This window comes from Branchiostoma belcheri, unplaced genomic scaffold (assembly GCF_001625305.1).
Source record: "Branchiostoma belcheri isolate BF01 breed outbred unplaced genomic scaffold, Haploidv18h27 scaffold184, whole genome shotgun sequence".
NCBI classification, from domain to species: Eukaryota; Metazoa; Chordata; class Leptocardii; order Amphioxiformes; family Branchiostomatidae; genus Branchiostoma; species Branchiostoma belcheri.
Window position 1 is genome coordinate 375,610 of NW_017803313.1, and position 1,604 is coordinate 377,213.

Sequence of the window (1,604 nt, forward strand, 5' to 3'; positions counted from 1 at the left end):
CCTGCTTTAGCTGTGTGACACATCCCTGCTTTAGCTGTGTGACACATCCCTGCTTTAGCTGTGTGACACATCCCTGCTTTAGTTGTGTGACACATCCTGCTTTAGCTGTGTGACACACCCCTGCTTTAGCTGTGTGACACACCCCTGCTTTAGCTGTGTGACACATCCCTGCTTTAGTTGTGTGACACACACCTGCTTTAGCTGTCCTAAATGTCCCTAATTTCTGAGTCATTCAAACTTGAGGTGGCAAGGAGTTCCACACTGTCCATACTGTACATGTACAACACAGGAAAAGGTAAGGCCAACAGGCCAATAGTTAACATCATGTCCAATCAAAAGTCTCAACTGCATTGTAGATTACAATGACAATATGGCAGCCACTGTGACAGGGTTCAGATACAGGTTTGGTTCTCCTACATGCCATTCTTACTCTCTCCCTTACCTCTCTCCCAGCCACCACCAAAAGTTTTGAACCTGTGATATGTAATTATAGTGCTGGTAACTCATTTATTAAATCTGTTCAGATCTTGCTGACTATGTGGACACAAATTTGTTCACACAACTCCTGATGATGGTTTGCTTCTCTACATTTTTATTACTTACCCAGACAAGGTTCAGGGTACTCCAGAGTTGGTTCAAGAAATGTTTTCTCCACTGATACTTTTCCCTTTGCTTCATGAGGTTCTGTTGAGGCCATGCCATCTGAAGGACCAGTGAACACCTTGGCAGCTTGCTTCACAATATTCAAAACTGCATCTGTTAGGAATGTGTGAAAATACACAATGTAAACTGAAAGACGCTGAAGGGATTGTTCCTTCCCATACATCTATATGATTATTCCCTGTACAAGACAGTCCCTAGCCACAAATTAAAACTGATAACTGGGTCGTTCTGGCTGTTTACAAAGTACAGGTACAATAATATGACATTGTATGTATCACTGAGTTGTTCTCAATCATATCATTACATATTTTTGGCCTACTGTTTATCTTCTCTAGCCTCAATATCAAGTAACCATCAATATATGAAATAAAGTTATATTATGTAATAATGAAATAAAAAAATAAAATCTAGACCATCATCAATTTAGAACACATTTTTGTTTCTCAGCTAGGTTGACAATTTTGTGAAGTTGTACCTGACGTGTGTCGAGGGGTGGAAGTGAAGAAATACAAGGGATTATTTCAAGATTATTTCAAATTTTCAGGCAAAGCTGTTGGTTGTGCCACTTCTACACTTACATGTAGTTTGATGGTGTATGAGTCTAAAACATAAGCTGAAGACCTTTACTACAAACATTGCGTACTAAGGCCACACCAATTTAATTTGTTGTTTTTGGATTTTTTCAGAAAAAATATGAATCGACAGGTCGAAAAAAAAGGCCAAAGCAACCCATGTTAGCCAGAAATGTTACAATATGAGCCATGAAGTCAACATACAGGCTGGTTTATAATACAAAACTAATTTATTTTGAACTTAAAATGAAAGAAAGTTGCATTGTTACATTGAAAAACTTTAACAATTAGGAAGAAGAGGACTTTCTTCAACCGGTTGAGCCAAAATATGTCTTTTATTGTGCTATTTTGCAGTTGATTTAGAACCTA

At 38.2% G+C, this 1,604-nt stretch overlaps 1 protein-coding gene across 1 annotated transcript in view; it reads right to left on the reverse strand.

Annotated features, from left to right (window-relative positions):
• Window positions 1-1,604, reverse strand: part of LOC109467622 (SUN domain-containing ossification factor-like) — a 32,285-nt gene that overhangs the window by 9,838 nt on the left and 20,843 nt on the right. Inside the window, 1 exon segment of the mRNA XM_019765639.1 lies at window positions 604-756. Coding sequence (XP_019621198.1) covers window positions 604-756 — 153 coding nt within the window.